At 37.3% G+C, this 13,066-nt stretch overlaps 1 protein-coding gene across 1 annotated transcript; it reads right to left on the reverse strand.

Annotated features, from left to right (window-relative positions):
* Positions 1 to 21: 21 nt before the first annotated feature.
* Positions 22 to 11,437, reverse strand: LOC134821973 (uncharacterized). The gene is made up of 17 exons (XM_063832806.1): positions 11,314 to 11,437; positions 10,846 to 11,004; positions 7,475 to 7,591; positions 6,847 to 7,109; positions 6,449 to 6,644; positions 6,242 to 6,329; positions 5,914 to 6,056; positions 5,470 to 5,633; positions 5,061 to 5,197; positions 4,411 to 4,550; positions 3,398 to 4,136; positions 3,016 to 3,115; positions 2,706 to 2,775; positions 2,254 to 2,489; positions 1,878 to 1,984; positions 1,549 to 1,675; positions 22 to 1,317 (listed from the first exon to the last, which is right to left on the reverse strand). The coding sequence occupies exons 11-17, from the start codon at positions 3,571 to 3,573 to the stop codon at positions 1,177 to 1,179; spliced, it is 957 nt and encodes a 318-aa protein (XP_063688876.1). The 5' UTR covers positions 3,574 to 4,136; positions 4,411 to 4,550; positions 5,061 to 5,197; positions 5,470 to 5,633; positions 5,914 to 6,056; positions 6,242 to 6,329; positions 6,449 to 6,644; positions 6,847 to 7,109; positions 7,475 to 7,591; positions 10,846 to 11,004; positions 11,314 to 11,437; the 3' UTR covers positions 22 to 1,176.
* Between the last annotated feature and the right edge of the window lie 1,629 nt (positions 11,438 to 13,066).

Genomic DNA, 13,066 nt, shown 5'->3' on the forward strand with positions numbered 1-13,066 from the left:
GTCCTTCCTATCCTTTTCGTTTAACATATGAAATAAGTAAAACTAAATGGGCATATTTACACGAAATGATCAGAAATTTTCTAATTAACAATACAGTCAAAGTTTCAAGTATAGGCAGGAAAATATTCAGAACTAAAACGTTCATCAAAGGTACATACAAATTATACTAGATTGGTAAAATCATTGACTTTAAATTGAACAAAATGCGCGTGACGCGCGCAATCTTATATGCGTAGGTACGTGTTTCTAACAATATAACCTACGCAAAGGTAAAGACTACCCATCTCTAAAACAAAGGAAATGTTTTAATAACTTCTACTGGCCTTAGAGCATAACTGCTCTTTCCACAAGCATGATCAAATAACTCCTTCCGCAGGAAACTAACGCTCTCACAGGCTCCAAGTTTCATGATCATGTAACCCTAAGTTTTGGTTTTGAATCGGACACTCAAAACAACGATATAAGAAGATCGGTCTACACGCTCACAGGCTACCACGTCTCGTGGGAACCCACGATTTAATTTTGGATCGGACAATCAAAATACCGATATATATAAACAATAAAGGAGCGGCTTACACGCTCACAGGCTACCACTGACCACGTTTAGAGTAACCCAGGATTTGGTTAGGGTTCGGAAACTGAATGCAAGGATATAGGAGCGGTCTGCAGTGACGTTACATGATTACAGGTATGGAAATATTCAGGAGCAGGACATGGACACTGTGTGGTTCGAAATATAAATACTTAAGTGAGGGCCAGAGACAAGTTTCCGCTTATGACAGTACCTAGGCAACTGTGTATCCACTGTTTGATGATTCCATTTAGCAGATTTAGAAGTAACACCCACCAGGAACACTGCATACTCCTACGAGTTGCACATAGCATGAGGCCATGATATCTCCTGGAAGTCCCTGTCTCTCCGTCTTTAACCCGACGGGGTTGCACCAGGGGTGATGGCAACAGAGCTTTCAGACTCTCGGAGTCTGTAGTCGATATCTATGTTTAAAGATATCGACTATAGACTCCGAGAAAGAAGAATGTAAAGCCCTAACCCAATTCTTAACTAAAGCATGCAATGAAATATCATATTCTTACAATATCATATCAAATCGTCGATACAGTTTTTAAAATGTTTAAATTCGAGTGTTGACTGACTTAGCACGTACATCTTCACTTTCAGTCATCTTCATCGCTGGATTCTGTAAATCCTCTAATGGCCTTTTTCAAGAAATTTAGCCCGCCTAACTCCGAGGAACTTATAACGTCGGCTGGATATAAGGACTTGATCTTTTTAAGTTTACCGTTACTATGCCGTCCCTATAAAAGAATACAATTATAATCTTTGACTTGTATATAAAAATAAATGTCTATTTACAAGCGCAAAATTGTATCGTCTCAGATTTCTGTTTAGTGCTTTGGGACTAAATCGATAAATATATTAGAGAGACGCTGGAAGCTATAGATCAAAGAGTCCTTAAATTAGGGTGGAATTTATAGCTAGGTGCAGCATATTGCAACAGACTCTATGTCTGTAAGAAATTGGATTACCTCTTTTAAACTTGCTCTAGGAATTCCTTCAACAATGTGATTTAGGAACAGATCGCCACGCAAAATCGATGTTTCTAGTGTCTGGCCCAGATTTTTGGCGTAGTTTCCAAGCCAAGACCGGGAACTCCTGTAATTTATACTGTTTATCAATTATGTAATAATCTCTGATCTACGTAATACGAAGAGAAACGAGACTTCAGAGATCTCCTGGATTATGCTGGAGCGTGAAAGAATAAATCTAGCAATTTTGGATCGGACGTACGTTATTAAAATTTATTCTGCAATAAACGACGAAAAACGGTGATATTATTATTAATAAAAGTGCTTACCTTATATTTCGGACATCTTTTTGCATATATTCTATTCCCTCCTCCGACATATTTTTGAGGCCACGACATTTGTTGTTCTTTATAATTTCCCAGCTGTGTGCCAGAACCTGAGACAAAACTCATTTTAATAAGTTACTTAGTACTGGAAATGTAACTAAGTGTTAATTCTTAACTAAGTTATTCATTATTGGATTAGGACCAGCTACTGCTAGGAGAGCACCTGGGACTACTATGCAATCTCCTCTGGTCCACTCAGCTAAATCATTAATAAATGATCGCGAAATCGATTGAATGTTATATGAGGAGTGACCTTGCCGAAAGACCGACGCAATTTAGATTACACAGTAAACAAATGAACTGTTCATATCTGACTCACATCATGTAATGTTTCATTCATTCTTGCCCAGGGAAAATGATTTATTACTAGTATACCGATCGTGTGGCATAAATGTTTATAAACTGTCAGATCTATCTCTTTCCCCGTGTTAAGGACTCTAATGACTACATAGAGGAGCTCCGCGATCTTCCCCACTTTTTTTCCATCGCCTTCGTCTTTCAAAAGTGGCGGTAGGACGCTATAGGCATAACAAAGGAATTTCTTCGCGTGATTTCCTAAAATAAAATTAATTTTATCAAGAGGTTAGTGCAGTTTTGTTACATGTTTAGAATCTTAGCTCCCTTATTTCTATTTTATCGTTACATTAATTACTGTACTGCCGTTGTGCTGGTATTGCATGCTAATTATTAAAAGTAATAGTACAGGATGCTATGAATTTACAACAGCGTTTGTAAAATTAGTAATTACTAATTATGTATCTAGATTTAAACCTGTAAGACCACTACCCGTATTCCCATGTCCAACATCCTTTAACGTCAGCCTCTGCGGTCCTTGCTTTAACTGAAGAAAGAAAACGATAACCTATTATATAGGACAAGAAAACTTATTACTATTAGTTAATGTAGGCACACAAACAAATATATGTTAAGGATGATATGGATTTAGTATGTTATTTTCGGATTGCTTAAAACTTAAAGTTTGTTAACTAATTTGTATATAATATATTTTAGTTAGCCACATTAGATTTTTATTTAATCATTAACCCGTTAACCGGCGATATAGCTTGCCAAATTAACTCACCGCGACAAGAATTTTGTCCTCTTCAATCTTGAACTGAGCTTTTAGAAATTCTCCCCTCATCTCCCACGTTTTAGTTCCTGTATACGACTGAGTCGAATAACTGCAAATTGTATTTTTAGCGATCATGAGTTAAGATTCTTGAACAAAACAGTAACAGCAAAATTGATAATTTGCTCGTATATCTTAGACTTAAGACGTTGTAAATCACAAAACAGTGCAGCGTGCACACACTACGCTCTTAAACATTGTTTATCAGTTATTTTGCTAATAGAAATATAATCAGGATCCAAACATTTTAGAGACGTCAATTATTTGTACAGTATCAGTGAAAAGTGCGATATAATGAAAGATACGATTAAATTCCTTCAAGCAATATACTTACATGTTTGCTTTTGTAGCAAGTTGAACCACCCATTTAGCGATATTAAGAGAAGCATGGGTAACGACCACGCCTTCCGGGAGACCATAAGGTATTTGTGTCCAACCGTCCCTTTCACCACTTTTTTCGCTTACATCGATTAGTCCATTAGCTGCTAAATACTTTTTGTACTCCCCCATCTTTTCTTTTGTGTTGTATTCAATGAAAGAGTCCTGAAATAATAACGACGCCCCGCGTGTGTTATTAAGATAACAGTGCCTCACAGTCACACAGACAAGGTGCCTCACACAGTAAAGGCTGATACATCCTTTGTGTAGTTTGTCGAACTTTCTTGCTTTGATACCGGACAACCCTCCGGTCACCGGCTACAGCTGCAGTTGGTCAAACTCACTGCAGTTGACTACTCGCCATCCAGATGGTCTGATATCTGATGACACTTCCGGCTCCACGGATAAACACAGCGAAGTAAGTAAATAATGAATAATTTTAGGGCATCAATAATCAAATCTTAATGATCACAGCTTAAAGTCAAAGTTTAACAAAAAATCGTACCTCAACCCTCACTCCTGCTGGGGTGTGGTAGTCTTCTATCGTGGTGCTGCAGTGGTAACAGTATGCCCCCCCTCTACCCATCATAGCCTTCCGCGACTTCCCGTCCACCATGCATGTCGAGTACTCACTGTACACTATCACCTTCCTCTCGCCCATTTTAAACGTATAAACTTCCTTTCCGTCGGGGTATCTGCCGATTATCATTAACACGGTTGAAATTACGGTTTGAAATATCGTTATGCCATATATGGCATCTTGGAATTGGAGTTTCATCGAATATTCAACATGCTTAATATATAAATTAAATATATTAAAATAAATAAGGATATTCAAGATAAACTAAATGACGGACATCAACAAATGTACCGATGTACGATTGTACGCTAATGATTAAAGTTAAGTTCCTTAAGTAGATATAGCCACAAATCATATAATTATAAATTTCGATTAGATGTTGTACTAACTTCTCCATTAGGAATTTTTGGAGATCTGCAGACTCTGCTTCCATGACCAAACTTAACACCTTCATAATTTTATATGAGTTTGGTTTGGTGCATTTGTACAGCTCTTTCATGGGAGTCGCGTCATTTTTACCGTCGCCCAACTGCAAAGTAGAAACATTTAGCACTCTAGTGTTCTTAGACTTAGAGTTAGTTAGTTTACTGGGCCGCGCTCTATTTATGAACATGATAGCCTGAGGTCCCCAGGTAATTAGTTAGTATGAAATATTTTTATAGACAAGAACTAAATTCTTTCTCCGGTAATCCAATTAAGACGTCCGCAACACTCTAATTCAGAACTTCTCCCTCAATATGCTCCCTGCTCCAAAATAAACAAATAACGCGGCATTCCTCTTCCAACAACTATTTCAGTGACCCGTAGGCTTAAAGTAAACATGAAACATAACACCTATTTAGACCGCAGGAGAAGAAAACAGGCCTAAGTGGCATAAAACTGGAGAATAAAGGGCGCCAAAGATGGTCACGTAACTATACAGGTCAACGTGGCACTAGAAGGTAGACTTTGAAATATCATTGAATCAGATTCAGAATCAAATTTAAGGAAATGATATTATTGTAAGAATTCCTGAAACAAATAATATCATGTAGCTTACGTCATTTTCTACGGCAGTTGAACAAGTTTTTAGGACTATCGCAAATGTCTGGCATGACTTCAGACTATGACCCACTTTTGAGAGTTTTATGGATTCTTGATCAAAAATTTGGGGATGCGAACTGGCACCATCAAATCCTGTAAAGATATCAATATTAAAACTACAAATGATAATGATAAACCCCGCCAACCAAAGGATACACCGCCATCACCAACAACTCACTGCTGGAATGGAATTTACAGAAAGATCTGAACCAGGAATGAATGGAGGACGTACTAGTTACTGTTGTCCAGAAGCGACCCTGCCAAACCAACCTAAAGTAAGTAAACTATACTCATGGAATGCAGCGGAATATTAAACACTTAGAATATTGCGATTTGCAAGTATTAACTTATTAACACAAACATACCCTGATTAAATTGCATGTGAAGGATAAGATTGGTGTCTGGAGGCGTGTCCCTGACACATATCTTGTTAAGCTCGATGAGCTGTTTAATGGTAAGAAGAACCATATGCCGCCGCTTTACAAAAACCCCAACCGGCAATTTTTCTTCATTCCCTGTGTCAATGAACCTGTAGAAATAATAAGTGATTATAAGTTAAATGCGATATTGGAATGAAATGTGATATTCAATTCTATGAGACATGCTCATGATCATACGAGCAAAGTGCCACAAACTTTATAAACCTTAAATTAGTTTCATGATTACGGAAGGAATAGAATGTGTAGGTATCAAACGGTGTTAATGTTAGATGCGGTCGTAAAAACCGATACTTCCTGGGAAAATTAACTTTAAAACATGTACTGTAAATATACTATAAATTGTAAGTTGACAATCGTGCTTCTATTAACCTGTCCATATGATAGCCTGGCAGGCGCCTCTTCTTTTCTTTGCGGATAACTCTTTCTCCAGGTACATACAACCCGAACTTCTTTGTAAATTTGGAGATGCCGTTCGAAGTTCGCTTGGTGGCGTTGAGTTGTACCATGTGAGCCTGTATTAAATCATTGTTTGATTTCAGCTGTGACTAAATATGTAATCCGGTTTCTTGAATAAAGTGGGGCTCACTCGTACGACGTTCTCACGCTTATATTGAGGCTGCAAAAAGAGGAAAAAAGGCAGCGATCCTTATAACGGGAAGCATATAATCGAGTTGACAACGGTGGAACAAATACTTACAAGAGTTTCAATCCCGGATGGACCCTTTTTAATATTTTCACTGCAATACTTCTTTTTCAGCTTGAGGAATATCGTCTTCCTCACAGATCTAGGCGTTTGCTATGTTAAGAATATTGATATAATTAGTAAATTAAGTCAATGATGACATTAAATGATTGGGTAAAGCGTGACATTCTCTTTCCTTAGTTATAAAAAAATTGGACCAACCTGAATTATAGAGTTTTGGATTCGGTCAAAACTTTTTGTTATTCGTTTTCTTTGTCCTTCACGAGTCATTTCAGAAAATTGACACCTTGGGCCACGGGAGACTACTGGATTTACATTTCCCTTCAGATCAAATACAACGTCATCCAAAGGCGGGTAGTTTTTTTTTTTTCGTTTTTAAATCACTCAGTTTCTTCCGCTAAAAATTAGGTTAACGTTAAACACAGCTCAAATTGGTGTGAGTAAGAGTCAACCACGATCATATAATTGGAAATTAGTATGCAGTACCTATAACTAACCTACTTGTCTTGTCATGATTTGGAGCAATATGGTAGCAACAGCCTTATAATTATCTGACAAAATTATCTAACAAATGTTATGTTATGATTGTGAAAACTTACATACGCCACAATCCTGTTTTTTGCACATCTTGAGACCCTTTTGTGATCGGAATCCAATAACAAGTTCTCCTGTTCTATAAAGGCATTCATAATGTGAGTCTCCGTAACTTTCACATTGTGTCCAACTTCTTGTTTACATATTTTAATGATCGAGTTCATTCTGCCGTGAGTTAGAGCTAGGAGAGGTTTACTTATCTTACGCCTCTTCCCACTTCCATTTTTCGGGGTGCTAGCCATCCTATTCCGATTAGAGCTGCTTCCGCCTAAAAATGTTCTGTTATATAGGACGAATCGGCCAAAATAATAAAATACCCGGTACCATCCAATAAATCATTGTTAATTCATTAAAATGAATTTGTATTTGTGAAACCTGTGAAATAGCGGCCTTGGTCCGTCGGAACTATAGTAAAATGCAGGGTAATTCGGTAATCTGTCGATGGTCACTTAAGGTACAGTTGGTGTTACGGCACGGTTAACGCCGAAATAACGGAGACTCAATGCACGGTGTGTTCACGCTAGAGGCACGTTTAAGTTTTAACGCACAATATCAATATGGTTACTTAAGGAAAGGACATTTAACCGTGCATTTAATTAAGTGACCATCGATAGAATTCCAAATTGCCCTTACCTGATATCGTTTCCTCATCAGAATCAGATGAACTTTCTTCTCGATATCCATTCTGACCTAGATTCTTCAGAAATACTGGTTCTGGCGTAACATTTGTCTCAGAATTCATTGACTGACCTGATAAAATCACCAAGCTTTTATTATTATATATTATTGAAAATTATTAAATAAATAGAGTTTCTACTAGAGTGACCTCGACTGCAAAGCCATTAATAAACCAATCGGCAGTCGGCAACTTTCCTCTCACCCGGAGTAAGCTGCAACCCTAGGGACTAGAGGATAGCAAGAAGTACAAACGGAACATTATTTTGATTATTGTACACGGCACAGTGGGCTACCATGCTAGCATAGGCCTAAAATCGACTTTCTTAAATTTCTTTGAAAATAAGCTTTCCTTATTGTAAAACGCTAGCCCGATTTCATGCAAAAAACCGTAATTAAAAACTTTGCAAGATGCCAAAATGGCGTCGCGTGAAAAAATAGCATTTTTCACAGTCAAGAAATTTTGCCTTTTTTAGCCAAAAATTGCCTAATATTTATTATTTTGGGCTAAAATGCTTGATCAAGGCAGTTTTTAATAATTGAAATACAGTATAGTACTTCAGAATACTCAGCCATCTAAAAAAAAATGTGTGACTTTAACATTTTCACCTGATTTTTGACCGCGCCTTTTTTATGGCGTGTATTTTAGGCAATTTTTGGGGTATTTAACGACAGAAATCGTTGTTGGTTTGCAATAGTTCGGTATAATGCATGGTATCATCAGAAAGCTTAGACAATTCCCTATCAGATGCAATAAGAATCACTTTGGGCAGTTTTGGGCAACTCTGTTTACAAAATTAAGAAACTCAAAAATTGGGTAAAATTTGCTTCATTTTTAGATAATTTATGAGCTCAATTTTGCTATAAAATTGACATATTTTAGTTATTCTCCATGTTTGTGGCATTTTTTGCACCCTAGACCAGATGCATATGGATGAAAAATCAAAATATCACAATTATTATAGTTAAAATTGATAAAAATCCAAAAAATCGTGATTTTAAACGAAATTTTTGAAAATAACAGGAACAATTTTGGTGTTTCAGAAAATTTTGGTCATATAAATAGGCACAACTTTTGTTCTGATCAATATTTTTTCATAATTCAAAAAGATTTGAGTTCCTAAGATAGCTGTCCTTCGTTTACAGTTCATAAAAGAGCTTTAAAATTGATTAAACCTCTAAAAAAACAACTTTTCCTGGGATCAGCCTCCTATTTTTGTACTACAAGATTGCTCAAAATCGGCCCAAAATTTTTTTCTGAGACATTTTCGGCCCTGTAAATGATTGGAATCGTATTTTTGTACCCAAATTACCTTAGAAACAAAGTTAGGGGCATGTGTGATGGTCTAAAATACCCTATGCTAGCATGACCCCCACTCACAGCCCACTGTGCACGGGCAATTCATAATCATTGTATTTTCGTTTCGTGTGTGGGACTGTCATGGGACATCTTTCATATCACGTCCGATGAAAGTGGACTCACTACTAGGCTATCCATTATCGGTATGAAATCTTTTATCTAGATAAACAGATAAAAATTTAGGTTTTATCTAGATAAAACCGATAAAACCGATAATTTTTCTGCTGAAGGCCAAAGCCAAAATGTTTTCCAAATTTCACAAAAACTGATTGTCGACTTTTATTACTGTTTACCAGTAATCTTGCTAAAGTACAATTTCCTTTCTTTTGAAAATATTAGAGCATCAGTTTTCTTCTCCGGGGAACAATAGTGTACCAGTTCTCTTCAAAACAGTAGACCAACGGTTTGTCTTCTCCTAAGAACAGTCGTGTACCAGTTCTCTTCAAAACAGTAGATCACCGGTTTCCTTCTCCTAAAAACAGTAGTGTACCAGTTCTCTTCAAAACAGTAGACCAAGGGTTTCCTTCTCCTGAGAACAGTAACGCACTAGTTCTCTTCAAAACAGTAGACCACCGGTTTCCTTCTCCTGAGAACAGTAACGCACTAGTTCTCTTCAAAACAGTAGACCACCGGTTTCCTTCTCCTGAAAACAGTAGTGCAACAGTTCTCTTCAAAACAGTAGACCACTGGTATCCTTCTCCTGAGAACAGTAATGCACTAGTTCTCTTCAAAACATTAGACCACCGGTTTCCTTCTCCTGAGAACAGTAACGCACTAGTTCTCTTCAAAACAGTAGACCACCGGTTTCCTTCTCCTGAGAACAGTAGTGCACCAGTTCTTTTCAAAACAGTAGACCAAGGGTTTCCTTCTCCTGAGAACAGTAACGCACTAGTTCTCTTCAAAACAGTAGACCACCGGTTTCCTTCTCCTGAGAACAGTAACGCACTAGTTCTCTTCAAAACAGTAGATCACCGGTTTCCTTCTCCTGAGAACAGTAGTGCACCAGTTCTCTTCAAAACATTAGACCACCGGTTTCCTTCTCCTGAGAACAGTAGTGCACCAGTTCTCTTCAAAACAGTAGACCACCGGTTTCCTTCTCCTGAGAACAGTAGTGCACCAGTTCTCTTCAAAACATTAGACCACCGGTTTCCTTCTCCTGAGAACAGTAGTGCACCAGTTCTCTTCAAAACAGTGGACCACCGGTATCCTTCTCTTGAGAACAGTAGTGCAACAAATACCAATTCTCCTCGAAACAGTAAAACATTTAAAGTGATTCAGTGAACCGTTTCCTTATCCTGTGGATAACTTGGAGCAACAGATTCCTTCTCCTGAAGACAATGTTTCACGCCTAGAACACTTACGGAATTTAATTGAGTGCCCTGCCGCCTGCCGGTATTTTTGACTCTTGTTAACAGTAACATGCTCGTTCCTGTCTCCAGAATGGTTCAAGTAAGGTAGAACGCCAGCACCCTAGCCTCAACTTCAAGATAACAATGTCAATAACTTTCTCTAGACTTCTACAGTTCTACAGTTCTACAGTTCTACAGTTCCATAGGTATACAAATGTAAATAAACCTCTTAAGCTCACATTTAAGTAAACTACCTCTTCTATCATACTATAAAACGTTTGGGACTGTTTCTTGGATTACTTGGGAAGGCAAAAAACACTAATATTTCTTTAAAATTTTACGGTATTGTGGCAGTTTTTTCGGTAATTTCTAGTGAATTTTTATACCGATAAAAATATGTTTTATCTAGATAAACAGATAACCTTTTTTAACGAATTATCGGAGATAATTATCGGTAACGATTATCGGAGTGGATAGCCTACTCACTACGAGACTCTATTTGTGAGAGATTTCACGGATTGAGTTGTCACAGTCTGATCGTACTCCATGCTTAGTATTGCCCGTAATGTTCTGACTTGACCGGTCAATTACAAATATCTCTATTAATATTATAATCATACCTTTTGAGATAGACTGAAGTATTATATCTCTATATCCAGCTATATCGTCCACGTTAGTTTCGATTTGATCTAGTACATTACTTTCATTAAACTCTGTATCGGATTCGGACCCAGTCGACTCTCTTTCAATATCCATTATTTCTTGTATCTCTTGATTCGCTAAACAAAAGTAGTTTCAGATGTCTAAAAAATCCATAACTAAAGAGCTTTATTAATCAAATTCGATCGAAATTTTAATTAATACTGTAATACATTGTAATTAATGCAAATGGCATAAAAGTTAAACGGGCAACGAAATTTTTACGGCTTTTTAATCTAAAGTACCGCACGCTGGTAAGCATTTGCAGTGTAACTGTAATCCACGACCGACCTATAAAATATTATTATTAATATTTGTGCCAAAACATATAAATATATTAAAAATAAACTATAAAGCGTGTTCTATTTACACTTCAACATTTTACTCACAAAGGATGCGTTGGGCAGTCCTACTCTTGTCTCGTAAGGAGTATTTCCTGATCTCCTTGTGAGAATTAGAAGTAGAAGTTTCTTTGGTAGAAGTCATACTCGCAGACTCCATTTTTAACTAAAAAGTACAACTTTACAAGCCGGTAACCACATAAATCAACAGTAAAAAGCGGAATATTTGTGGTTGATAAAGTAATGGTGTTAACAGGGAATAATAGAAACCTGTGGATAATTGTTAAAATACGTGACTCATAAGTCCGAAAATCCAAGAAGGGGTGTTTTAAAACTTCAGACGAATCTGAACTATTCTATGGACAAGTCTAAGCGGATGGTCTACAAAACGAAAATTATGCTGACTGCATAAGTATGTGGCCCTAAAGAACAAAGAAGAAAGTAGTATAATGTAGCATTTATAAATTCGGAAAACGTACTGTAACAATTTAAAGCAATGCGAAAGCTTTTTATGCATTGACGTGCGACCAACATTGGTTGATCAGGCGTTGATCGCGCTTTGGAATAGTACGCAAAGAAATGACCCTAGATTGAGCTCTGGAAATCTAATTTTTGAGTGGAGCTCTTGTGGAAGAGGTATTGCAAATTAAGGCTGCCTGGCATGTGGAACTGTGGAAGAGGCAGAAAAGTTTGCGGAGAACATTGGTCCTAGCTGTTTTTTGTTTTATCAAAAATTGTGTTGAATGTGCGCGGCGTGATCGCGCATTTTAAAAATATTTGTGCAAATATGGCAAAATCATACGTTCGCGTTGTCAATGATAAATTGACGTATAAGGTCTACTTAGTTCGACTGACGGCGGGGCGCCAAATTTGTGTGCTAGTTGCAGCGCAGCCACTGTGAGACTGTATAAAATTGGAAATATTAACAGCTCTGTTAATGTACGAATTAAAAATAATGTATTTGAAAGTCAATGAAACAAGAAATTTCTATGAAACAATAAATTTAATTTTAGCACATTTTACAGAATAAAAAGATGTAAAACAATTCATAAAATAAAATGCCCATTCGGTGTATGATTTTTTGTCCTTGACTGCTAGTTTGGTTTTGGAAGGACAGGTAACTAACGGGGTAAGGAATGCGCGTGGTGATGATGTTTATGTTGTTATTCCTGATTTGATTTGTTACCTCAATACACAAGGTTTCAAAAAAAGGCGACTAAGCGATCAATATTTATTACTCAAGAAGTAACCCAAAAGTAATTCAATTGGAGAACAAAAACTTCACTCACATGCTTTTCTTAACTTTTAGTTGAATTTGCATTGAATGGCTTACATGTCTCCCCATTCAACAGCTAGGGTATGCTTACAGCAAGCAAGACTTCAGAGATGCTGTTCATCTCTGGTATGGTTGGGACATCCCTAACACCCCAAGATTATGTGATTGTGGAGCCAAGAATGATCACAATCACATCCTCAATTCAATAGTATGGAACTACTGTCATAATAACGTGAGATACTCAGTTGCTTAGGCTGGTGATCAAGGATGTAAGGTTTAACTGAATGCTGACAAGTCTAGGCTCGATTTATCAGCAAGAGGAGTGTGGAGCACATTTGAGAGGACTTACCTTGACGTGCGCATTTTCAATCTCAAATCGCCAACATATCAAGGAAAGACCATGACATAGCTCTACACTGTGCACGAGAATGATAAAAAGAACCAGTACATGAACCGAGTGCTACAATTGGAGAAAGGGTCATTATAATGAGGAGTGTGCTAGTAGCAGTTAGATGTGTACCCCGG

Source organism: Bolinopsis microptera, chromosome 10 (genome assembly GCF_026151205.1).
Source record: "Bolinopsis microptera isolate Bmic1 chromosome 10, MBARI_Bmic_1.0, whole genome shotgun sequence".
Taxonomy (NCBI): domain Eukaryota; kingdom Metazoa; phylum Ctenophora; class Tentaculata; order Lobata; family Bolinopsidae; genus Bolinopsis; species Bolinopsis microptera.